Source organism: Xenopus laevis, chromosome 5S, assembly GCF_017654675.1.
Source record: "Xenopus laevis strain J_2021 chromosome 5S, Xenopus_laevis_v10.1, whole genome shotgun sequence".
Lineage (NCBI taxonomy): Eukaryota > Metazoa > Chordata > Amphibia > Anura > Pipidae > Xenopus > Xenopus laevis.
Genome location: NC_054380.1, coordinates 32,639,351 through 32,664,644, shown reverse-complemented (window position 1 = coordinate 32,664,644; position 25,294 = coordinate 32,639,351). Strand labels below are relative to the sequence as shown.

At 37.6% G+C, this 25,294-nt stretch overlaps 1 protein-coding gene across 10 annotated transcripts in view; it reads right to left on the bottom strand.

The window, feature by feature from the left end:
- slc8a1.S (solute carrier family 8 (sodium/calcium exchanger), member 1 S homeolog) overlaps positions 1-25,294 on the bottom strand; it is a 297,009-nt gene that overhangs the window by 167,960 nt on the left and 103,755 nt on the right. For all 10 annotated transcript variants that reach the window (XM_041564369.1, XM_041564373.1, XM_041564375.1 and 7 more), the window contains one exon: positions 15,526-17,356. In XM_041564369.1, coding sequence (XP_041420303.1) covers positions 15,526-17,321 — 1,796 coding nt within the window. In that variant the 5' untranslated portion in view covers positions 17,322-17,356. The remainder of the gene's footprint in view (positions 1-15,525; positions 17,357-25,294) is intronic.

Sequence of the window (25,294 nt, the reverse complement as noted above, 5' to 3'; positions counted from 1 at the left end):
TTTAAAGACACACTATGAACAATTATTAAACTCTCGGTAATATCCATATGGAAAAATAATTGCCCTTCCAGCAAATCCCTGGAAATCTGAAAAAATATTCCAATGTTTTTTGACGCATACCAGTTGTTTAAAGCCTATTTAAAAATCCATAATTGGACATTGTTTTGACCCTTTAATTTAAATGTGACTTGGTTAGATAGTATAGACAGATAAGAATACAGGTTAAATTGTTTCCCCACGAATAAAAGAGCATACAAATGAATATCTAATGGATTTTTGGTTTGAACAAGGAGATATAGAGTGTTGAATCAGTGCCAGCTCATTGAGCCTTAGATAAGTCACATAATCTCCAAGTCCCACTTTATTTAAGTGTGCCCAACAATAGCTGGGGGAAAGTAGTATATGCTGCATCTCATTAATTATCATTAAGAAGTGTTAGAAATACTACATCTGTAAAATATTTTTTATTTACTTGATAAATATGCTTCTGCTGCTCTTCACGCTGGCCTCATGTATTTTCTTTCTCTTCAGAACACCTAATAGCTTATGTCATGCACCACAATTCCGCCTCTTAACCCATCAGGGCTTACAGGGCTATTAATAATAACTGACATTTTTAATGATCCGTTAATTTACTGCATTTAGTTGCCAGGAAATACAAGAGCATAAATGAGAAGAAATAATGAAAACAACTTGGTAAAAGTGTGTGGTTTTTGAAGAGGTAAATCGAAAAGAATACCGAGCCACTATTTTATTGAAATTTTTTGTTAAAGAAAAGATAAAATGGTGGCAAAATGTAAGCACATTACTTCTGTTGACTTCAGCAATATGCCCAATCCAACAAGACAACTAAGAGTGCTCCCTGTTACCCAACATTTAAAAAAAAGGGAGCCATCCTGAGGATTGTACAAATGGCAGAAGATTGAAACCAATTCTCTTCCGCATTATAGAGGAAGAGAAAGCAGAAAAAAAGGTGTAGTTTGTCATGAAAGAGAAATCAGGAGAGAAGAAAGGATACAGAAACAGGAGTGAAAGAACGAAAGACAGAAGGGGTAAGAAAATAAAGTCACAGGCCAATAAAAAATGTGAAAAGCAGGATAAATTAGAAGAATACTAGTAAAGGATGGAGAAATATATGGTAGCTTTTTTTCCAACACCTTTATTGTACCATTAAGATTCCATTCCAATTTCCCAGGGTAGACAAATCCCCCATTGCTGATTTTTACAGTAAAGTCATCTGAACTTGTCCCAATTGATTAACAACCGACAGGGAGTCTTGTTGCTCCTTGACTGTCTCTAAGGAAGCTGGAAGCAACATGACTTCCTATGGAGTACTTAAAGGAGAACTAAAGCTTAACTAAAGAAGTAGCTAGAATGTTGTACATTATGTTTTGGGCTTCTGTTTTGAGCCCTTTAACATGGAAAATATGGGCCTCTGAATATGCCCAGCATCAGCCTTGTAGCATCATTTCATATTAAAGGCCTTCATTTTCTGCTTAATAATTTTGAAAAACTAAGCTTAGCTTCTCAACAGCTGCTCAGAGCCCACTGAGCATGTGAGTGTCACAGACACTTTCCAAGATGGTGACCCCCTGTGTGAAGTTTAAAGTCCTGGATTATTGCTGCTATTGACAAGCTGAAACTTTAGGCTGGTGCAATAAGTTCAGTTTATAAAATATGACATAGGCCATCTCCCATAGACTCCATTTTATCCAAATAATCCAATTTTTTTTAAAAAAATGTTTTGCTGTAATAACAAAACAGAAACCCCCAGATCCCGAGCATTCTGGATAATAGGTCCCATACCTTTAGAGTTTTTCGGATTTTTTCTTCAACAGAAATTGTCCTAAAAATTTGAATTTTTAGATGTTTTCATATTTTTTATCACATTGTTCAGTGCTTTTTTGTTCACATTTTTTATAATAATAAAATAATAATTTACGACAATTGTGGTTTTAGAGGTTGCGAGTTAAGTCGTGGTTTTAAAAACCTCTTAAAACCACTAAAATTCGACCTTCAATAAATAAGCCTCCACGTATGAAGAACAGGAATTTTTTACACCATGGAGTATATATTAAGTTGGCTTTATTTTGAAATACAAAGCCCAGAGCAAAGTCAATAAAATACAAATTGTGAGCATTTTATCCCTTGCAACCAGTAGATCCTAGAATCTATGGTGCTAACACTCAAATAGGTATTATACTTTTTGGCTGCAGGTTATTCAAGTGGATTGTGAGATACACATTTTATATGGGGGTTCTATTTAATATATGCAACTCCTGTAATAATTATGTTTAGCATGTTTTTATTTGAGCAAATATTATTTAATTTCCTTTATTGAAATGTTGTTTTATAATTTGCAGTGTGATTAGTCAATTCAAGGTTAAATTACTGACTGTACAGAAGAAAGCTAAGGGCTTTATTATGTATGGGAGGCCTGAAGGTGATGCTGCAGCTGGAGGCTAACATTGAAACCCAAGAATAACTCAATCCTTTACTGCCCTGGGCGAGGCCTGATAATAGTGTACAAGACCAAATCATGTCAAAGAACTAATTTAATTTAGACAGTATAACATTGGCACCCAGCCCTGCTCAGGGTCTCTTAATATGTTGCTAAAAAAATCTTGCAAGAATCACTGTTAATTAGGTTTCTTCTTACATGACTGTTATATTTAATTGGTTCCTTTCACTCTGAAAATCTCAGTAGTCAAAAAATTTATGATTTGTGAGGCTAATATATATTGGTGCTTATTTCTAAATCTTTATCTAATCAGAAAGCATCCCAACTATAAAAACAACTTTAAAGGGATACTGTCATGGAAAAAATAGTTTTTTTCTAAATGCATTAGTTAATAGTGCTGTTCCAGTAGACTGAAATCAGTTTCTCAAAAGAGCAAACAGATTTTTTTTATATTTAATTTTGAAATCTGACATAGGGCTAGACATATTGTCAGTTTCCCTGCTGCCCCCAGTCATGTGACTCTTTTCATGTGCTCTGATAAACTTCAGCATACCTCCCAACTGTCCCGTTTTTAGAGGTACAGTCCCTCTTTTGACAGCTCAACTTGCAGTCCCTCATTTGGACTGGAAAATCCAGTTTTTCTCTGCACTGAACAGCCAGAAAAAGAAACAATGTTTCTAACTTAATTGGCTTTTGGCAGAGAGCCCAGAACAGCCACCACAGAAGATAAGATAAGAAGATAAGATAAGATGTGTAACAATTCAAATGTATCTAGATAAGCAATCTAGATAAGCAAATAAGTAATTTTAATAATATAAGATAACAGGCCCCTTGGAAAAAGTTAGAATCACAGCTTAGATGGCAATTCAACCTTCATTAGCAAAGCTGTAATAACTGGAAAAAAAAACACAGAAAAATGTTCAAACTTTTATAACCTGCGAAATTTTGTAAAATGAACATGGTGATTAGGGGGTGTGGCCACAAAAATGGGCTTGGTCAAAAAAAATTGGCACGCTACGCGCTGCAACTTTTTTTGTCCCTCTTTTTCTTTCCTAAATTTTGGGAGGTATGCTTCAGTCACTCTTTATTGCTGTACTGCAAGTGATTTCACCCCCCTTGCTTTCTCCCCCAGCAGCCTAACAACAGAACAATGGGAGGGTAACGAAAAAGCAGCTCCCTAACACAAGATAACAGCTGCCTAGTAGATCTAAGAACAGCACTCAAAAAAAATCAGGTCCCACTGTGTCACATTCAGTTACACTGAGTAAGAGAAACAAAAGCCTGCCAGAAAGCAGTTGCATCCTAAAGTGCTGGAACTGCTGAAAGTACATGATTAGGCAAAATGACCTGAAATGGCTGCCTACACACCAATATTACAGCTAAAAAAAAATACACTTGAAATAAAAACTACATCCTAAAAATTATGACAGAATCCCTTTAAACTGTAGAGGAGATTTAATAAATGATTCGTATCCACAGGTAAGCTTACCTTTAAAAATGTTGGGCACCCCCCAGTCATTATAATTGCTTATCTGATCCCTTTGGTTGGTGCACTAGCCAAGGGTATTTCTATAGAAGACCCTCATCACATCTTCTTCAGCTTCTTCCATCTTGGTTTTTTTCTGGCTTCTCTAGTCCTGGTTCTGGCAGGCGCATGTACAGTAAAGTGGAAGCTGAACTTATTTGCACATGCACCAGCTTGAGCCCAAATAAATGAAGCAGAAGATTGCAGCAAATTAGCTTCTAGAGAAATACCCCAGGCCAATGTAGTTTTCTTCTAACATAAGCACCAATCTGGGTTATAAAGTAAGTGATACTCATATAATCACCAAGGGGTTGTCTAAGATTTTGGCACCCCACTGGTTGGATTATACCTTTACATTTCCTTTAAGCATACGTTTGTATATTGCAAAACTTGCATTAAAGGGGTGGTTCACCTTTAAGTTACCTTTTAGTATGTTAGAGCTAATTCTAAGCAACTTTTCAACTGGTCTTTGTTGTTAATTTTTTTTATAATTTGCATTTTTCTTCTGACTCTTTCCTGTTTTGCAATGGGAGTCACTGAGCCCCATCTAAGAAACAAATGCTCTCTAAGGCTACTTTTTATTACTCATCTTTCTAATCAGGCCCTCGCCTATTCCTAATGCAGTCTCTAATTTAAATCAGTGCATGTTTGCTAGGTTATTTGGACCCTAGCAAACAGACTGCTGAAATTGCAAACTGGAGAGCTGCTGACTAAAAAGCTAAATAACTCAAACCCCACAAATAATAAAAAGTGAAAACCAATTGCAAATTGGTTCAGAATATCACTCTTTACATCATACTAAAGGTGAACAACTCCTTTACATAAATGAGGTGAACGAAACCAAGAGTTTTGCTTACTACATATACTACCTAGTGATTACAAAAAATGTTTCCATTTGTAACTTTCCATTCTATTAAAAACAATAAAACATTATTATGGTTTACATGCCATTCACACTCATGTCTAAAGGTAAGGAACAACAAAAATGCAATAAAAAAAAGTTCTTATGCCAATCCAAATCAGTTTGCTCTAGTGCTGCTGTTATAAATATGTTATAGCCCCATAACAAAAATAACTGGAATACGGAAACATTATAAACCCTAAATTACATGAAATACAATAAAAGTTTAGAACGGAAAATCTTATCTCTCCAAGTACAAGTTCAACTTCGATTCTGAGGTGCAATGTACTGCAGAATCTTCAAGGTGCTATAATCTGCCAGTGGAAAAAGAGGTGAAGTTGGCAATATAAGGTATAATGACACATATAGAAGTGTGAGAAAGGTCCTACAAGTTGAGGTGGAAACATGGGAGCAATGACACAGGTTGGACACACAAGAAATGTTTTCAGAATTAATTTGTAACTTGGGGACATAGATAAAGATACCATTCTGGCCAATTAGTGTGATACAACTAAGGATACACAGTTAGAACAGTTATAAAAGTGACTTAAATATATCCAAAACAGATTAAGGTACAATGCACATTCCTTAGCATAGCGATCCCCAACCAGTAGCTCGTGAGCAACATGTTGCTCTCCAACCCCTTGGATGTTGCTCCCAGTGGCCTCAAAGCAGGTGCTTATTATTGAATTCCAGGCTTGCAGGCAAGTTATGGTTGCATAAAAACCATGTGCACTGTCAAACAGAGCCTCAATATAGGTTGACAATCCTCATAGGGGCTACTAAATGGCCAATCACATCCCTTAGTTTGGCACCCAGGAAAATTTGTCATGCTTGTGTTGCTCCTCAACTCCTTTTACTTCTGAATGTTGCTCACGGGTTCTAAAGGCTGGGGATCCCTGATGTAATCAAGCAATTCCAAGTAAACATTTTTTGAACCAAAAACAAAATGGCGCCGAAATTAATTCTAATTGCTCCCATTCTTCAGAACGTTCTTCAAATAATAAACTGCTAGCTGAAATTCGTTAAGGCCCACTGCTTAGAGGACCCTCTTTTATAATAACATACAAGCATTCATAAGCCTGTCAGTCATCACAGTGAGTTAGCACAGAGAGTTACAGCTGTGTGAGCAGATCGACACATGTTCATAGGCACGAATGTTTACCTCATAAGTCAGATCTCATGATGTCAGAGATTCGTGCAATGGGCAAGACCAAAACATGATCATGGTGGCTTACAAGAGATGCAGGAAGTCTTTAAAGTTTTATAACTGACAGCCAGAATTATTAGAAATATGTTTAACTGATATACTCTACTGCTTTAAATATAAACAATCTAGTTTAAGGTTTTATACTCTACTGCTTTAAATATAAACAATCTAGTTTAAGGTTTTAGCCCCTAATGTTTTCCATATGAAAAGAGGCACCGTTGTTTGCAGAAGGAATCTCTACAAGAGGGACACATATTCTGAACTGAATTAATAAACTAGCGCTAAACTGATATTATCTAAGAACAGTATAACACAATGAATGACTGATGTTTCCAAAGCAGTATTGCCTACTAGATGTTGCACTTTAATCTGAGAGCATTTAATGGGAAACTCTCAATATTTTCTGTATATTTAAACAGTTATTTACTGTTAAATCAGGTTACCAAAGCCCTGGCTATAAACAGGTCTACAATAACATCGAATGATTGTGGTATGAATTGTATTAAGACAATGCTTTCATAAAACAGGCCACTGGCACTGATGATTATTTTAGTCTGGTTTAAGCGTATATGCAGCATGTCTATACTCTACAGGGAATATCTTCTTATTTATTTATCTGTGAGTTGCAGGTTGCTCTTTTATCCAGACACTTCTGTGCCTTTCGACTCCACATTTTGTTCTTTATAGATGTTCCCGTCTCACATTTCTTTCTCAGAAACTGCTATTTAGAACTGAGTTCATTAAAAAGTCTTGTTCATCTGTTTGCTAGAAGCTTAGATAATCCAATAACCTAGAAGCCAGACATCACAACAGCAGTTCTCCTCTCAATAATTGCCCCAGGATATTTTTAGATAAAATAAAATAAAGCAGGACTAGGGTGGAGCCTGTTATGGACTAATTTCCTTGACAAAGTTACCTCGGTATGGCCACTTTCTATTATACTTATTGGGATTCTATGAGAAAAGAGGGAATGGCACATGTTGTGATTACATTAATGGCATGGGATAAGAAAAAACACAAATGTAACTTTGTAGTAAAATACTACATTTTGTCATTCTATTATGTTCACTATATCAAACTACCAGAATGTGTTTACTGTTATATGTGGGTTATTTAAGTTGTATCTCTCTTTTTTAAGCCAGTTGATACAGCCATAATTCACAGCACAATCATGAACCCATACAAGGATTTATAAAATTATTACACTATATCGAAAAGGCAAATACAAAACCTAGGCTTAATCAGTGGAGCTTGTGTTAAAAATGGTGCACAAGCCCCCACTACAATAAAAGGATTATGTATTTAATTTCTCACAGATCTTTCTATTTAACAGAATCTATGTATATGAGCTGAGCATGTGCTTCTACAGTGAACAGGTCTTAGCTCTGCAAAAACTGAAAGTGTTGCATGAGCTGGGGAGGCCCAAGAGATACTGGAAAATATGCACGAGTGTAGGAGCTCCAAGAGATGCAGGAAAAGGTGTATGAGTGTGGGAGGTCTAAGAGATGCAGGAAAAGGTGCCTGAGTGTGGGAGGTCTAAGAGATGCAGGAAAGGGTGCATGCGTGTGTGAGGTCTAAGAGATGCAGGAAAAGGTGCATGAGCTTGGGAGCTCCAAGAGATGCAGGAAAAGGTGCATGAGTGTGGGAGGTCCAAGAGATGCAGGAAAAGGTGCATGAGCTTGAGAGGTTCAAGAGATGCAGGAAAAGGTGCAGAGAGTGGGAGGTCCAATAGACCCAGGAAAATGTGCATTAGCTTGGGAGGTCCAAGAGAGAAACAGGAAAAGGTGCATGAACTTGAGGTCCAAAGATGTATAAAAAGGTACATGAGCTGGAGGTCTAAGAGATGCAGTGAAAGGTGAATGAGCTGGGGAGGCCCAAGAGATGCAGGAAAAAAATGCATGAGAGAGGAGGCCCATGACTGCTGTGGTGGACCAAGAAGGAGACTGAAAAGCTTTAAATGTGAAGATGATGGGATCACAATTGGATAAGCTTGTGCATGTTACTTGTCATGGACAACATTACTGATTCTATTATATAAATCCAACTGAATTCAGATTTTATGCATGCAATAAATTACAAGAATATACCGGTATATATTTCTTTTCTTTTTTGTTTGTTTGTTTTTTAGTTCACGAGATAGCAATTTTACCATAATAGAATGAACATCAGCCTACATATTTACTGGGTAACACTATTACAGAGGAGTGCTTTGATTTGTTGCAAATAAATTATAAATTCTGTGACCTATATACAAGCAGCTCTACATTTCCCGGCTTTGGGCCTTTTTTTATTTGGGTTGTACAAAATATTTTATAACTATTTTCAGAATGTTTCCACAGCACATCATTAGTGTGAGAAATGTAGTTTCCTGCAGAATATATAGTATAAGCACATCATTTTTTAAAATATTTCATCCCAGAGCAGCAAAGGTGAAACAGCCTATTGATCGAATGAAGATAATGGAAGCTCACCACAAATAAAACTTTGCCAAGGTTAAAGGGACACTAAATATAGGATATTCCCAGCTACTAAATTAAGATAAGTAACCCTGCAATAGAAATGGGAACATATACAAGCCAAATCGACACCAAGGTCCAGCTAGCAGAAATCCTTTAATCAAATACTGTATATACTGTATACAGTAATAGTGTTCTAATTTTATATAAAGATATAGAGAGATGGTTTTATAGTTTTCAGGGCAACAGCAGGAAAAACAGTGCATTTGCATGGCCCAATAACTTATCTTGCTGCACCTGATGAAGTCTGGCAGGAAACCTAACTAAATTGACAAAAATACGTATTTGGAATACACAAACCAAGTGCTGTCATTGCTATATTTCATACGTACTGAGTAATGAAGGCATCTGTACTATGTACCGTATCACAATATAGGGAGCAGCTCAATGCAAAATTGAGGAATCCGAGTGGACTGCCATCATCAATGCATCCAGTACAGGGGTTTTTAGCAGCAACTTGCTCAGCAAAAATGTATGTCCTAAAGTCATGGTGCCATTCCATATATAAAGCAACCAATGCAAAGCAATACTATATATGGCAAGTATTGTAGAAGGAAAATGTGTAGGTTATGTCAGCAGTGGAAAGAATACACTAAAATTAGTTCTATCACCTAAGGCAGTGATCCCCAACCAGTAGCTCGCGAGCAACATGTTGCTCTCCAACCCCTTGGATGTTGCTCCCAGTGTCCTCAAAGCAGGTGCTGATTTTTTGAATTCGATGCTTGAAGGCAAGTTTTGGTTGTATAAAAACCAGGTTTCCTGCCAAACAAAGCCTCAATGTAGGTTGACAATCCACATAGGGGCTCTAAATGGCCAATCACAGCACTTATATGGCACCCCAAGAACATTTTTCATGCTAGCGTTGCTCCCCAACTCCTTTTACTTCTGAATGTTGCTCACGGGTTCAAAAGGTTGGGGATCCCTGACCTAAGGCATGGAAACTACTGGAAAGTACTGATTCAATTTGGGATATTTTTTAATACAGATTTGATGGACCCAACTTAATAATAAGTTTTCTTGTTCTTTGATAGGCACACATGCCGACTCTAAATTCAGGATTAGTGCAGTGTCAATCCTGCTCTCTGCACCACAGGGCACTGTAGTGCACAATTAAAGAACACATGTATGTTATGGTGGTGCTAACTCAAATTGCATAGGGATATTGCTACAGCAACCCAACACTAACGGGGTTATTAAAATCTGAAAATGTCTCACTATTTTCTTAAAACCACTTCAACCAGACACCCATGAACATTTTTAATAGGGATGCACTGAATCCACTATTTTGAATTCGTCCGAACCCCCGAATCCTTCCTGGAAGATTCGGCCGAATACCAAACCGAATCCTTATTTGCATATGCAAATTAGGGGTGGGAAGGGGAATGATTTTTTGCTTCCTTGTTTTGTGACAAAAAGTCCTGTGATTTCCCTCCCTGCCCCTAATTTGCATATGCAAATTAGGATTCGGATTTGGTTCGGCTGGGCAGAAGTATTCGGCCAAATCCTGGCCGAATCCCGAACCGAATCCTGGATTTGTATATGCAAATTAGGGGTGGGAAGGGGAATGATTTTTTGCTTCCTTGTTTTGTGACAAAAAGTCCAGTGATTTCCCTCCCTGCCCCTAATTTGCATATGCAAATTAGGATTCGGATTTGGTTCGGCTGGGCAGAAGTATTCGGCCAAATCTGGCCGAATCCCGAACCGAATCCTGGATTTGTGCATCCATAATTTTTACCATATTTGTCAATTAATGTACTCGAAAAAATCTGTATGGGAAAAAACTCAATAAAATAATTTAATAAATCTGAATCCTACGATTTTTTCAGATTTGACTCCCGAAAACTTTTTTTTTCGGATTATCTCCTGAAAACCACTAATTGATAGGATTATTGTACGAAACTCAGTGCAGATCATAATATCTTCCAATTTTAAATGGGACATCTGCCATTGACTTCTACATGACCTTGGCAGGTTTGAGATGGAGTATTCTTTAATTCTGACTTTTAACAGCATTGTGTTTAGTAAATCACAAAAAAATAGAGTTTCCCCCCTTTAAAACTCAGAAAAAAAATCTGAGTTTAGTAAATAACCCCCAAAGTGACCATTATAAAAAGTCCTTATTTCGTCAGACCTTTAGCTGCCCTATATAAAATCATGTGTTAATCCAAAGAAAGCACTACAATATTTAAGTGACAATGCCATTGTTCAATGCAATTAACAAACATAGATGGGGATAATAGTACAAATAAAGGAACTCTTAAAGGAGAACTAAAGCCTAAAGAAGTAGCTAGAAATGTTGTACATTATGTTTTGGGTTTCTGTACGGGCCTTTAGCAGGAAAGATCTGTGTCTCCAAAGATGCCCCAGTAGCTCCCCATCTTCTTTTCTGCTGATTCACTGCACATGCTCTGTGCTGCTGTCACTTACTCAGCTTAGGGACCCACTCACAATATACAGTACACATAGAATAGAAATTTCACAATATAAGGCTGATTAGAAATTAATACAGATAATTACTACATGGCAGCACAGACATCAGTACAATTAGCATCAGAATTGAATAATTAGCCCTTTAGCATCAGCTTATATTACAGACCAACCTCATTTTCTGCTTGATAATTTGCGACGACCCCTAAGCTTAGCTTCTCAACAGCTGCTCAGAGCCCACTGAGCATGTGAGTGTGACAGACACTTTCCAAGATGGTGACCCCCTGTGACAAGTTTGAAGTCCTGGATCATTGCTGCTATTGGGAAGCTGAAACTTTAGGCTGGTGCAATAAGTTCAGTATATAAAATATGGAATTTTCAACCATATTAATTGTTAGGGTTTAGTTCTCATTTAATAAAAATGTCTGCCTACTTGTATGGTCTACATCTCATAGTCCATCTCTGTCAATCCTTGATGACTGGCTGTCCCATGTACTTCTTACATCACACTCCCAAAGCCTTTCATTAGCACATGTAGCAGCTGGTTAGGAGTTGTTTGACGACAGTAAGCACTGGAAAGTACCACAGTACAGTAGACCAGTAATTAATACATTGACCCATTAGATTATAATCTCCATTGGGGTAGGACATATTACTATGGCACAACATATACATATCATGATTTTTTGTATAACAATTAGAGCAATTTTTTATATTATTATTATTATATATTATAATATTATTCGTCTATAATGTACGCAGAAGGTTAGGTAAATACTTTATATCATTTTAAACTTTAAACACCATCTAAAAAGATAATCACTTTTTACTTTTGCAATGTCCGTAGAGAACAGGGATACAGTTATCTGACACGCATTTACAGTCATGTTCGGAAACTCATAAGTCGGTTACAAAATAATAGTTGCACAAAAGCTATGTCAGTAACAAAAATGCAAAAGATTGTCCAAATGTTTTAACACTAATGTGTGAAAAGCACTTTCCGAGGACAACAAAGCCCATGGAACGAGCTGCGCAAAAGAGGTTTCCCAGATGGAGCTCAGAATTATTTTAGTACAAATCTTAGGCAATATAAAATTCACTGTGAACATGTCTGGGGGCAATGGAAAATGAAGAGACTGGGCTAGTATTGAAAGAGGCATTTGAAGAACTTTGTCAGCAAGCCTGAGAGGGACTAACTTGATTTAAAGGGGTGGTTCTTTTCACTTTTAACTTTTAGTATGTTATAGAATGGCCAGTTATATGCAACTTTTCAATTGGACTTTATTTTTTTTTAATTATTTGCCTTCTACTTCTGACTCTTTCCAGCTTTCAATTGGGGGTCACTGAACAACAGCTTTTAAGGCTACACATTTAGGGGCAAATTCATCAAGGGTCGAATATCGAGGGTTAATTAACCCTCGATATTTGACTGGGAATGAAAATCCTTCGACTTCGAATATCGAAGTCGAAGGATTTTGCGTAAATACTTCGATCGAACGATTCGAAGGAATAATCGTTCGATCGAACGTTTCGAAGGATTTAAATCCAACGATCGAAGGATTATCCTTCAACCAAAAAACTTAGCCATAGGCTAACATTAGGTTCGGTAGCTTTTAGGTAGCTTTTAGGTGGCAAACTAAGGGGTCGAAGTTTTTTCTTAAAGAGACAGTACTTCGACTATCGAATGGTCGACTAATCAAACGATTTTTGGTTCGAATCCTTCGATTCTTAGTCGAAGGTCGAAGTAGCCCATTCGATGGTCGAAGAAGCCAAAAAAACACTTCGAAATTCAAAGAATTTTTTCTTCTATTCCTTCACTCGAAGTTAATGAATTGGCCCCAAATTGTCAGTGCTGTTTATTATTACTTATCTTTCTATTCAGACTCCACTCCTATTCATATTCCAGTCTCTTATTCAAATCAGTGTATGGTTGCTAGGGCAATTTGGACCATAGCAACCAGACTGGTGAGCTGCTGAATAAAAAGCTAAATAACGCAAAAACCACAAATAATAAAAAATGAAAGCCAATCGCAAATTGTCTCAGAATATCACTCTCTACATCTTACTAAAAGTTAACTCAAAGGTGAACAATGCTTTTAATGCTTGGGTAGTACCATTACACTGATTTCACAAATCACCACAGTAACTGGACAAATATCTATCACTTAAAATGTGTGTGATTTTCTTAGTGATTGTCTGCCTGTTTTTTTAATTACTTAAACTTTATTACGTTTTGATTAGACACATTTACCAGTGGTACAGGCACAAGTGCTCTAGCCCTAAGCTGTGCAAATAAAGCATCTACTCAGAGCACTTGCGTCCACACCATGGGCCGGTGCAAGAAAAAATCGGGAACGTTACACAATTAAATCCTTTATAGGCCTTGGGAGAGTGGCCATCTTGCTTTTATAGCTTAATTAGAAGGGCACAACATTCTAACACATCTAAGGGTTAGTACACTAAAGAACAAGGACAAAATGACAAAGCAAATCTTATTATTGCACCTAGGACACATGGTGCCTTTATTTTATTGCTCCATCTGCAGATTTTTGTGGGGTGCTGGCACATGTCATAAATGGTGGGGTGCTGGATCATGTCATAAATAGTGGTAAAAGCACCCCAAAACATTTTCAAGCACAAATCTCTAGTGCAAATAAAATCAGCACTGGGATTAAACAATCCATTTTTAAGGGCTCTTACTGACGAGCAGTTGTAGCTGCGCTCCCCTGCGTTCCGTTTTTCTGCGTTCAGCCGCAGGGGAGCGCAGGAATAGACACATTACATTTTTTCCAATGGGGCTGTACTCACACAGGCGCGTGTAGGCGATGAACGCAGGTTGAGACGCAACATGAGCTACAACCGCTCGTCAGTAAGAGCCCTAATAGTAAAAAGATCTCTGATTTCTTTAATAAAGTATAGGTCCATGCCTGGACCAGATTAAGACTGAAAAATTAACCCTTGGTTAAGGAGCCTTGTTATTCTGTCCCCAATGCAGATGAATGATTTGATTAGACCCCATATGAAATTATACAGTCTGGCTGGAAACTCATTGGAATGCATTCAAGTGCATATTAGTGCAGTTTAATGATTGCCAAGATTTTCCATAAAGACTCAATTCTGAAACATCTCCAATAATCTCTTCAGTAGCCCCGCCTTCAATGGAAAATGCAAACAAGCAGTGTTTTCTTCTTTTATTGTCTATCATTAAGCAATAGAAAAATAAGCCCAAAGGTTAAGCTACAGCCACTATGTTATTGCCCTTCAGTTTTATGAATGATGCAATCATGTTTCATAATTCTACCCATGGTTAAAATGTGTTCATTATTTTCACATGAATTTTACCTAAGACCTAGATGAGCAGAATCTGAAATATAGATCAGTGGACACCAATCTGCTCAACGGATGTAGCTGCCATATTTATACTGAAGGTGTTTATATAAAAAACATAAAATATACCTGATGGAAGAGGTTAAATCTTTTTTACTAATGCATACACATCTAAGGGTTAGTAGACTAAAGAACAAGGAAGAAATGACAAAGCAAATCATATTATTTCACCTAGGACACATGGTGCCTTTATTTTATTGCTCCATCTGCAGATTTTTGCATAAAAAATATTCTCTTTGTGCTTTCTCATTTCTGCACATGATGCATAGAATGTAAAGTGTATTTAAGAATGAACCCAGCATATTTTTCTCAGCTTGAAATTCAACCAGCTGAACCAGGCCAAATGTAAATCTAGACGTGAGGTATTGTCCCTAACATATAAAATGAAACTAAGTGGAGTTTGATATCAGAAATGTTATAAAGATGGTGTTCATATATAAACACTGGGTAAATTTGCACATGGACAGTAACCCAAAGCGACCTATCAGTGACTGACTTTTTCCGCCAGCTGCAGGTTGAACAATGAAAGTAATCATTTGATGGGATACTGCCCAGGTACAAATTTGGCCAGTATTTATAAATGAGCCCACTCCTCCCATTTTTTTAAGCAGAAGTACATTTTTTCTCTTAAAGTAAATCATCTGACATTGATTTAAAATCTAAACTGTAATTACAGGAGCTAATATGGTTAACTCAAGCCCAAAGCACTTCTTATTGAATCCACAAAAACGACTATGCAAACTTAATTAACCGCATTGCTTTACGTAATTGCAAAAAAAGTGAAGTTACTTCCAAGCGAATTCAATACATAAAAATCAGTTTCGAGAACAACTCAAAAATGTATTATGTTCATTTTACCCGTCCATTTCTCTTTGCCTTTCGACAAGTCTTTTGGGTAAAAACTGGTATGTATCAAAACAAAAATATGAATTTAATTCCCCTGAGTTTGTTGCAAACCTTACAATATTTAGCTGTTTATTTCAGTTATTAATGATGATAGGAAAACATAAACATTTTTAATACTTTTACATTAACAAAAGGAAATTGTAAACATAATTTTTTAGTAGTGTTTCTTTAAAAAAAGAGTTTGGTACTTACACAATCTCATCATTCTGGAACTCTAGTTGTCCACAAGTATCCTCAAAGTCTTCTCCTCCACCTCTGGCTGTGCCTTCAACAGTCTTGTAGGGTACAATAACAGTTCCTCTAGCGCCAGATGTTCTCATCACTTTTATTTCCATGATGCCAACACTCTCGCTCACATGTGCGACTGGCTCTTCAAAGGTAAAGATACCTGCATGATCATCGTCAAAAATGGTAACTGTGGCTGTACAGGTTGCTCCGAGACATGCAAGGGGTGTTACATGGTTAAATTCAAGGTTTGCTTCTGTGTTCTCAGCATTGACCCGTACATTGCTAAGATGAACTAGAAAATTCTCATCTTCTTCAAAGATGTCATCATCAATAATTCCGACACGAAGCTCTTTCTGGGTCTCGTCTGGCTTAAAAATGATAGTCCCTTCAGTAAATTCATAATCTGAGCCAGCATTTGCAGAGCCATCTTCTGTTCTGAAATCAACGTACACTGTATTGGCCAAATCACCTCCACGACGAACAATAGTAAGTGCCACAGTTCCACAGTTCTCTAGACATTGATAAGTTGCTTGTTCAAAGTATATCTTGCTTACTGGGTCATTTTCAACTATATCGGTATTTACTTCATGCATACTCACAGCTTTCCTTGCCTGATCTGCTGCATGTCTTTTCAATATATTACCAGCACCAGTCATCAAACGAGTTGCTTGAATGCGATAAAATGCTCTACTCTTTTGCTGCTGACTCAAAACCTGATAGTTGGCAAGCTCAATTAATTGCTCAATTTCTTTCTCTGGGTGTTTTTGCTTAAGTTCCTTTAAAATTTTTGCCATATCTCTCCTTGCCTCATCCTCATCCTGATCTTTCTCATCAACTTGCAGAACTAAAGAACCATCAAGGAAATTCTCAGTGTGTGAGTTCAGCACCTTCCCATCCATTTCAATATCTGCTTTGGAAGAAGGCCTGTCACCTTCAGTTTCAATGATCATTCCCCTTTGCTTTCCAGCTCTATACCTCTTATAAACATACTTGTAAAACAAAAGCCTTCTGTCCGCAACCCAAGCAAACACAACACATATCGGAAAGAAGAACAAAGTAAGCAAGCCCTCCCAGACCTCAACAACACCCGGAGAGAAAAAAGATAAGATCATATACAACCAAGTGTAGGCAAATATGCTCCATGCTGCAGTTACAAAGAAAACCCTCAGATGTTTTATCTTCCTTATTTCACCATCTGGTACCACGTGGACACAAATAGCAATGATGATAAACATATTAAATGCTGCACTGCCAACAATAGTGCTAGGTCCAAGGTCTCCAGCTTGAAAGTTATGGCCACAAACTTCAATGACAGAAAGAAGAATTTCAGGGGCCGATGAGCCGAGAGCCATAAGTGTCAAATTGGAAACAGTTTCATTCCATATTCTTACTGTTGTTTTAGTGGTTTCTCCATTTGGTTTTTTAATGGTTATTTCCTTCTCTTGAGAAGTAATGACCTCAATCGAAGACATAAAACGATCAGCTATGATAGACACCCCTAAGAACATGTAGACCATGGCAACAAAGTATACGGTAGCTCTTGCTATTTTATCACCAAAAGCAGGGTTCTGAGGTTCCCAGATAGGTAAAATGACACCTTCCTTGCAATAGTAGGAACCAGTGCAGCTGTCAGTATGGTTGTCAGAGTCTGCAACTGTTGTGGTTTCACTTTGTATTGTTTCCACACTGCACAAAAGCAGCAGAAGGACAAGCAAGTGAAATCTAGCAAAAAAGGTTAATGATGTTCCTGGTTTCATCATGATGGCGACAAAAAAAAAAGCTCCTCAATGTCTATCTGCAAAAAAAATAAAGAAAAACAAGCGTTATTTTACTTTTGCCATTTACATTCTGAAAAAATGTTTTTGTCAATACACAAAAAAAGAGAGATACTTTTATAAAATCCAGGGCTGCTCTGGTCACTTTTCATTTGCAGTTTTCTATATTATGTTTTTTTTCCAAATAATCTGGAACCCAAAATAAAGTATGGACTCTAAAAGCAACACTTTTTCACAATTTTCACCCCAGTTCTCCAAGGCCACTTTCATATTAACCTATTAGACTCTTGCTTTCAATAGTCCAATTACCGGTGACTTTTCAGAGCTAATTGGTAAAAGGTTGATATACGTTACTACTCCAGAACAACTGGAGTAACTACACCGTTATGTGAATTCTCTAAGCAGTCCTTAATATTCCCTAATGGAACGCTACCACTGTGACACTTGCTTAACTCAGTACTCTGATGAGACAGTCCACCCTTTGTCAGGGTGGAAAAAATAAATGAATGTATGTTGAGTTCAAACAGTATATTTCACAATAGCACAAGACAACAATGGCACTGATCTCTAGCCTGGTGCTACAGCACAGAATTACACAATGCTGGACTCCAGTGAAATGCTTTGCTTCTGTATAATTACTAACATATTCCATCACAATTGAATGGGACTGTAACAGTTCTCAAGTTGCCCAGTAACAATTTGTCTCACTTCTCTTTACAGATGCATGAAAGAATACTAAAATATACAGATAAAGAACACAAATGGTGGTGCGTCTATTCATACTGTATCTGTTTGAGATATAATTTCAGATTTTATATGAAATGATATCTGTAATTGGACTAAGATATGCATTCCTCACTCTGAATATACTAGGATTACCCTTTATAATGTATTTTCTAATGTGCAGGTGAGTGCAGTTTCCCTTAACTACTATATTGTGTACTGAAAGGATGTTAATGGAGATTATAGGTCTGCTCAAGCTGAACAATAACTGCTGAAATAGCAAAGAGCTGCCTTTTGAAGCCACTGTTCATATGCAAACATCTGTTATGGGGGGTAATGCCATGCTGACACCATCATGGAGAGCATATGGCATCAAGAGAGCACAAGATTTACAGTATAGGGTTTAGCTGGTATCCCTTTATGTTTACAAAGATACACTCTTATTGAAGCATGCCCACTCAAATCTAACATGCTTGTTAGTTTGTTCCTATATGGCTGTTGTTATCAGAGCTATTGATGGAGGCTTACACTAAAGAGACTTGTATGAAACAGGTCTATTCCGCTGGCCTTCAGCAGCTGCTGAAGTGCGACTCCCAGAAGGATACTAGAAGTTGCACTTAGCAACAACTTAGGTTAGAAAATATGAATATCAAATGTTACTGTGTTACTGGTATACCTTGCCCTCCTACACTTGCTGTTCTACACATTTTACGATAGCGGTATATAAGTCCTCAGTGTCAACAGGGCCCTCAGAAGTCACCCTAATTTGCTCTTCTTGTTACTAGACTAATCCAAGATCATAAAAGGCAGGCTGTCTTGTGAAAATGGCAGAACAGGTTTGGTAGAAGGGCAAAGGAGGATATAAAGAGGACAATGACCCAGAAACATCTCATTGTAATAAACGATACTGAGTCCCTGTCTCACCCACAGCCTTACCTAGAAAATGGCATGGACAGTAATTACATTGCAGTACCTCCCTCTCCTCCCATTTCTGCTTACACATGGATCCATGACATCCGATGGTTTAGCAAAGTGACAGCTCAAAGTCACGTCGAAGGGCATACCTTGTTAATGAGGTTGATGGGAAGCTCCTAGTTGTCTACTAAGATAATCTAACAATATTTTCACATTTTATGATCCTTTACACATTTGCAAATCCACTAAAATTATTACGTTATGTCAGCCAGGTACAGGCACCCCACAGCCCTTCAGATGTTGTGAAACTATAAATGTGAATAATAGTATATTACAGTGCATAGATAATCTATGCTGTATATCTACTAATAACATTTACTGTAAATATTACAAAAAAGTAGCCATCAAAATTAATTTATTGTAGATTAGTAGGATATGTTTTGCAAGTCTACAATACATTTGTCTGTTATTAAGGACCTTGGCCCCCAGCAGCTACTGGGATTGCTGCTCCTGTTGTTATGTTATTGTATTTTATTACATTGCATTAAATGTAATGTCTCAATAGGTCAGCACAATTAGACTTGCAACACTAGAAAGCTGCCAGAAATGTGGGGCAAGTTAAGTGTGGCTCACACCAACAGCACACACAATGGTTTGTCCTGCATTTTGGTTGTAGTTTGGTACAGAGCATGAGGCAACCAGAACATAGCAGGTGCCTATCCCCATAATCCTCTAAACAGGAGTATGTTCTGGCATAGCTGTGTCTCGATGAGAAAAAACGGCAAATGTATCTGAGCTCAGCCTGCCTGACTTCCCAATTTAAAACCCACGGGAAAGTACTTGAACCTGAATGCAGGGCATTTAATATTATGTTATGTAACCCCTTGTTAGATTTCTGCCAACAACTATATTTGAACTGTGGTATCCAAGAAAAGGATCTCTGGCACACACACACACACACACACACACACATACATTTAAAGTACATTCCTTCCTGCAATGGCAAGTTTATTGCTGATAATTCTGGATTTCAAATTATATATGTGAGCAATTATTCCAGCCTGCCAGTATCCTCCATAAACTTGCTAAACCTGTTCAACAGACAAATGCAGCAACACAGGGACCAATTTACACCCAGAGAGCTAAAATTACACACTGCATTACGCATAGCTAAAATAATCAGGGATTACTTATAACTGTACATCTTGCTGTCAGCTAACTCGTCATAGATCAGGTAAGGCTGAGCTGTCCAACCAAAGCTCCTTGAGTAAGGCGCACCCTTAAAAGGATTTTGACGTTTTCTGAGAATTCCACTGACTTTTTTTTGGAAACCGTGTTTATAATATAATCTGTTTCTAAGATAACTGCTCCAAAGAGTAGTAACTTGTAAACTGTTATGGGCATACCTCTGTGATAACCAGTCTCTCCCATCTAGCTCTAGCAAGATACCCAGTGACCCTATAGCATACCTCCCAACATATTGGAAACAGAAAGAGGGACAAAAAGATTTTCCACGTCCAATTTGGTGGCCACACCCCCAGATTACCATGTCCATTTTACAAAATGTGGCAGGTTATGAAAGTTTTAATACATTTTTTATGTGTTATTACAGTTTTGCTAATGATGGTAAATTGCCCTTTAAGCTGTGAGTCTAAGTTCTCCCAAGAGACCTGCTTATCATAAATTATTACAAAAGTATCTAAGTATCTATTCTGGGATCTCTGACAAAAGCCAATTAAGTTAGAAAAGTTGTATCTTTTCTTGCTGTTCAGTGCAGGAGGTCAAAGAGAAAGTCAGAACATTTTCAATTTCAAATAAATAAGCAGGTTGAGCTGTCAAAATCAGGACTGCCCCGAGAAAAACGGGACAGTTGGGAGGTATGCTATAGCATTGCTTGCCTACACCACCAACCTTTATTGACGCCATTGTAATGTACGACAATTTGACAGGTGGACCTCATGAGGAGACAAAAAGTATGGGAAAAGGAAGAATATGTCTCTACTAAAAGGTAAAATCTGCCAGCAAAGCAAAAAAAAAAAAACTTAAATTAAAACCAAAGAGTGCTAAAACAGGGCTATAATTATATAATAATCAATTAAAATCGCTATTATACATGCACAAACGGTTTTTGTTAAAGGAAGTGCCAAAACGGTGTTCTGCAGTGATGTAAACAAAAGACACATGTTAATACTCTTTCCCAAACCATACAAAAAAAAAGACAGTGGAACATGTACAAAATTCAACATTTAAAAGTTTCAGAAGGCACTAATTAGATTTAAATAAACACTGAAATAGTGAAGCCTGGGAATAAAATGCCACCACTCTCTCATTTACATGGGTTTTTTTTTAGGGATATTTTTATTGCAGGGTGAAAGTAAGACTCCTTCCTTTAGTAAATATGCAAAGACAAATCCCATAAACATTACCTGAGAGAAAGGTTGGATTTTACCCCAGCAATTGGTGACAAGCTATATTTCTCCTATTGATAAATTTAATATAAAACTCTCCAGGTGAATGATACAGGAATAGTCCCAATGTCACATGAGGCCACATTCAGACAAAGTGTTTTTTCAAAAATTTCCATTACCCAGTGGAATAACTACTGGGAGTAGGGTGTCACCCCATTGGGTCCATGGGCAGAACCATTTAGCAAGATGCAGGTGGTGAGTCATGGGGCTACAGGTAAAGTTACGCCACTGCCTACACTTGTACTTTATCTTTTTCACAGGACCCAATTACAATCAGTATACACCTGAAAATGGCAGTAGACTGACTCTAACAAAAATATGTTTTGCAGGCTGCAATGAAACAAATATATTTATTATTTATGTATAATTTTCATAGCAGACAACATTAAAACATACTGAGAGAAGGGGCCACAAGGTAACATGAATTTTATCATATTTGAAGTTTCTGGTGGAAGTGGAATATTTTTGCCTTTTTCGTCACTGACTTTTCACCAATGTCAATAGCTGTGCCTCATAACTCACTGCCGTATTATCCCTTGTGGGAATAAATGTGACTTTGCCCTGCACCTTCTAATCATTATGAGTGAAGTGCTGCCATTGTTTGTGCTTTCTTTTCCACATGTTATCCTGAATCCAGCTGTAACCAGAAACCATAGGTACAAGAACAGCTGTTAATATATGAGGTTAATGGACAAGGAAAGTTAATCTAAAGAAGTAGCTAGAAATGTTGTACATTATGTTTTGGGCTTCTGTACCAGCCCAAGGCAACCACAGCCCTTTAGTAGTAAAGATCTGTGTCTCCAAAGATGCCCCAGTAGCTCCCCATCTATTTTTCTGCTGATTCACTTCTCATGCTCTGTGCTGCTGTCACTTACTGAGCTTAGGGACTGACGCACAATATACAGTACACATAGAATAGAAATGTCACAATATAAGGCTGATTAGTAATTAATACAGATAATTACTACATGGCAGCACAGAAACCAGTGCAACTAGTATCAGAATTTAATTATCAGCCCTGTAGCATCAGCTTATATTACAGACAAACCTCATTTTCTGCTTGATAATTTGTGACAACCCCTAAGCTCAGCTTCTCAACAGCTGCTCAGAGCCCACTGAGCATGTGAGTGTCACAGACACTTTCCAAGATGGTGACCCCCTGTGACAAGTTTGAAGTCCTGGATCATTGCTGCTATTGAGAGGCTAAAAATGTAGGCTGGTGCAATAAGTTCAGTATATAAAACATGCCATTTTTAGCCCTATTAATTTTTAGGGTTTAAGAGAAACAGAGAAACAGCATGCGTTACTAATGCATGTAAAAGCAATGAAACATTATACAAGATGTTGGCTTGCTGCCCTATGAAGCAATGTTTTAGAGGTTAGGATGTCACACTTCGCCCTGTGTTTCCCTCTCAAAGCATTATCCCACAGACAGCACAAATCCAGGGATAGGAATGCCATGTTCAGATAGATGAGACAAAAATATGCAGACGTGCACATTTAACAGCATGAGCCTTTCTCTAGCACTCCAGTTTCCTATCTACTTCTGCCTATGTATCAAGATGTCACATTTTAGAAAACTAATTTTTAGTAATCAAACCTTGTCAGGCAGTGTGAAATATATACAAGCTTTGAAACCTATGCTGGTTGTACAAGTTATTACTACTTTACAAACACCCGATTGGGCCAACTAACAACGTTTTCACACTGTGGTTTCAAGAACACATGAGCCATTACTGATCTGTATAAACACATACCTCTATCACAGAACATTACACCTGCACACCAAACCTTTATTGCAAATTTCAATGGGGATTCATGCACAGCCTATTTATTATAGTTTCACTCAATTGGCTTATGCAAAACAGCATATGTGGGAAGGAATTATGGGGTAAATTTATCAAAGAGTAAAGTTCCGCCACTAGAGTGAAATTCCGCAGCTCTCCATTCATTTCTATGGGATTTTGAAAGGCGTATTTATCAATGGGTGAAAGTGAAATTTCACCCTTTGATAAATACGCCTTTAAAAATTTCACCCTTTGATAAATACGCCTTTAAAAACCCCATAGAAATGAATGGGAAGTGGCGGAATTTCACTCTAGTGGCGGAACTTCACTATTAACTTCACTCTTTGATAAATATACCCCATAGTGTTTTTGCAAAGATTTTCCTGTACATATCAGTGTGTTCTCTTTCAATTTCTAATAGGCTATGAATAAATCCCCATGCTTTGCACAAACATTTTAATGTATTTTTTATATACCTTTTAGGAGTGTAAAGTTGCAGGCCCTGGTTTTTTTTTTTTTTTTTACAAAAAGAACTCTCTCCATGCATAAAGAAACATTATAAACCCTTTTGAACACAGATAAACAGGAGCTCGTTATACAGGGGGTTATATGTGCTGTGGTCAGTGTCGGACTGGCCCACCAGGATACCAGGAAGACTCCTGGTGGGCCCAGGTGTCAGTGGGCCCTCTTGCTTCTAACCATTTAGTCTATTTCATGGCCATTCCCTATTTCAGAAGAGCAAACAGATTTGTATATGAAATTTTTAAATATGGCATGGGGCTAGACGAAATGTCACAATATAAGGCTGATTAGTAATTAATACAGATAATTACTACATGGCAGCACAGAAACCAGTGCAACTAGTATCAGAATTTAATTATCCGCCCTGTAGCATCAGCTTATATTACAGACAAACCTCATTTTCTGCTTGATAATTTGTGACAACCCCTAAGCTTAGCTTCTCAACAGCTGCTCAGAGCCCACTGAGCATGTGAGTGTCTCAGACACTTTCCAAGATGGTGACCCCCTGTGACAAACAGAGCAAACAGATTTATATATGAAATTTTTAAATATGGCATGGGGCTAGACGTGTTTTTAGTTTCCCAGGTGCTCTCAATCATGTAAACTGTGTTATGATAAACTTTGTTTACTCTTTACTGCTGCACTGCAAGTTGGAGATATCACCCCCTCACCCCCCAGCTGCCTAACAACAGAACAATGGGAAGGTAACAGATAGCAGCTCCCTAACACAAGATAACAGCTGCCTGGTAGAACAGCACTCAATAGTAAAATGCAGGTCCCGCCGTGTCACATTCAATTACATTGAGTAGGAGAAACAAAAGCCTGCCAGAAAGCAGTTCCATCCTAAAGTGCTGGCTCTTTCTGAAAGCACATGGCTAGGCAAAATGACCTGAAATGGCTACCCACACACCAATATTACAACTAAAAAAAAATACACTTGCTGGTTCAGGAAAGAACAATGGGAAGGTAACAAGACAACATGTCCCTGATACCTGCATTACTAAAAATGTTCTCATGCCCCACTAGTGGTAGATATGAGGCTAGCACTCAATAGTAAAAATCCAAGTCCCACCAAAACTCCTCCAGCTACATTGTGTAGAATAAAAATAACTTATCTGATAGCAGTTCCATTGTAAAATCCTGGCTCTTTCTGAAAGCACTGGATCAGGCACAATGACCTGAGCCTTACTGATCTCTTCTATTACTCAAACCTCCAGTTGTTGCCAAAACAAGCTACTGTCATTCAACTGTTTTTACAGCCTACAACAAAACAAATGTTTATAAAACATAAAAATGCATTTTTGTGGAAAATTGGCAAGATGCCTGTTGCAAAGGGATTTTTGCACACCCCTTAAAAAAGGGTCATTACATGTAGTAAATGCAGTAATCACCAGAAAATCTGTAGTTGTTGTCATTTTTTCAGATAAACAGGGCAAACAGGGAAACTGAAGCTACTCTACGTTTTGTCCTTGTGAGGTTTAATGGATTCTGATTTTTATTGAGTACTTTTTATTTCTAAATTACACTGTTTACATTGCAGATA